Here is a 1437-nt window from a genome sequence, read left to right as displayed (position 1 = left end):
TTACATATATATTTTTAAAGACATATATATATTAAGAAAAAAAATTACCCAGCAGGAAACCAAAGGACAAAATAATCCTCTTAAAGTTCTATATATCATCAGTGGCTGCCTCCCAATTCTCCTGACTCATCAGCATCTCTGAACAGTCCTCACACTGTTAAACATCCTGCCAGATACTTGGAGGCTCACTGCTGCAGCGCACTAGCCCCGACAGCATCAGCATTATTACTGTTATTATTATTATTATTTTTTTTTACTCTGCAGAGTTGCCTCTACAGAGGTTCCTCCTTCCCCAGCATTTTGGTGTGAAAACTTACCGCTTTTACCAACTCCCCCTGCTCCCAGCATTACCACCTTGTACTCTCTGGACCCGCCTGAGGCTGTCGCGCTGCTGGGGGAGCAGCTGGCTTCGTTTTCTACCTCCATCTTACCGGAGGGACTGGAGGAGAATAAAGAAGGAAAAAGTCGCCCGTGTCAGGTGCTTGCTCAGAGATTAAGCAACTCTAAAACTGTGTCAAAAGAGAGGTTTAGGACGAGGTAAGAACCATCAGCGCGGGGCTGGCTGTTGGTCCTGTGCTCTGAGCGGGTCTCATAGCAACCGTCCTTCACTCTTTCACTCTCCCGCTATTGCTCCTGTTCTCTGTGTATCTTTCTGTCTGTCTGTCTCTCTCTGTGGCTCCCTCTGTCTGTTTCACTGTTTGTTTGTTTTTCCCCTTCCCTCCCCCGTTTCTCCGTTTCCCATCCTCACTCTTTGTTTCTGTCCTTTCTCCTTCCTGCCCCCTGTGCAGTCCCAGCTGTTAGAGGCACACATGCTTGGCTCCTATCCAGGCTGGGCGGCTAGAATGGAGTGAATCGGAGACGTAGTAGAAAGATTCTGTCTCACAGGCTGATGATTTCTGTAGCTACAGCTTCAGAGACACTGTTTTCTTCTGATCAGTCAGTTAATTAAGAAAGATGGCTGTTGCTTATCTTCTTGCTTTTCATCAACATCTTCTTCCACCGTTCTTCTTTTGGGAAGAGAGTTGCTACCAATTTAGGGGAAAAACAAACAAACAGTAACTCAGGGCTTTTCAGGACTGGTCTTTGCTGTTGTTGAAAAATAGCGGGCTCACAGGAATAGTGTCAGCTCACATGCGAGCTGCAGTTCTAACATACGGAGATGTTTGAAATTAGGTCATTGTCCTGTGTGGACACGGGTCATCCTTGTTTACACTCAGTTATTAGGACCGACCTAAAACACAAGGATCCTGTCAAGCATGAAAGAGATACTTAATTTTTTTTTTTTGCTGAAAATTATGGTAGCATTAAAGATCATATATAATCATTTTTCAAATGTCTAAACTCTTACCCCTTATTTGAATTCATTAAAGCTTTACGGTGTTTGCTTTTCTAGGGAAAGCTTCTAAGCTATAAACGTCTTAGAATGCTTTCAATAAT

At 43.7% G+C, this 1437-nt stretch overlaps 1 protein-coding gene across 2 annotated transcripts in view; it reads right to left on the bottom strand.

Moving 5' to 3' along the window:
• The window catches only part of RIT2 (Ras-like without CAAX 2), a 260229-nt gene extending 259279 nt beyond the window's left edge, over window positions 1–950 (bottom strand). The window contains exons 1-2 of one of the 2 annotated variants that reach the window (XM_005879333.2): window positions 749–950; window positions 318–439 (exon numbers count right to left, since the gene is read on the bottom strand). In XM_005879333.2, coding sequence (XP_005879395.1) covers window positions 318–426 — 109 coding nt within the window. In that variant the 5' untranslated portion in view covers window positions 427–439; window positions 749–950. Of the gene's footprint in view, window positions 1–317; window positions 600–748 lie in introns of those variants that run through there. The other variant, XM_014550297.1, reaches the window with a different exon arrangement.
• Between the last annotated feature and the right edge of the window lie 487 nt (window positions 951–1437).

Source organism: Myotis brandtii, unplaced genomic scaffold, assembly GCF_000412655.1.
Source record: "Myotis brandtii unplaced genomic scaffold, ASM41265v1 scaffold590, whole genome shotgun sequence".
Taxonomy (NCBI): domain Eukaryota; kingdom Metazoa; phylum Chordata; class Mammalia; order Chiroptera; family Vespertilionidae; genus Myotis; species Myotis brandtii.
This window is presented reverse-complemented; position numbering and strand designations above follow the sequence as displayed.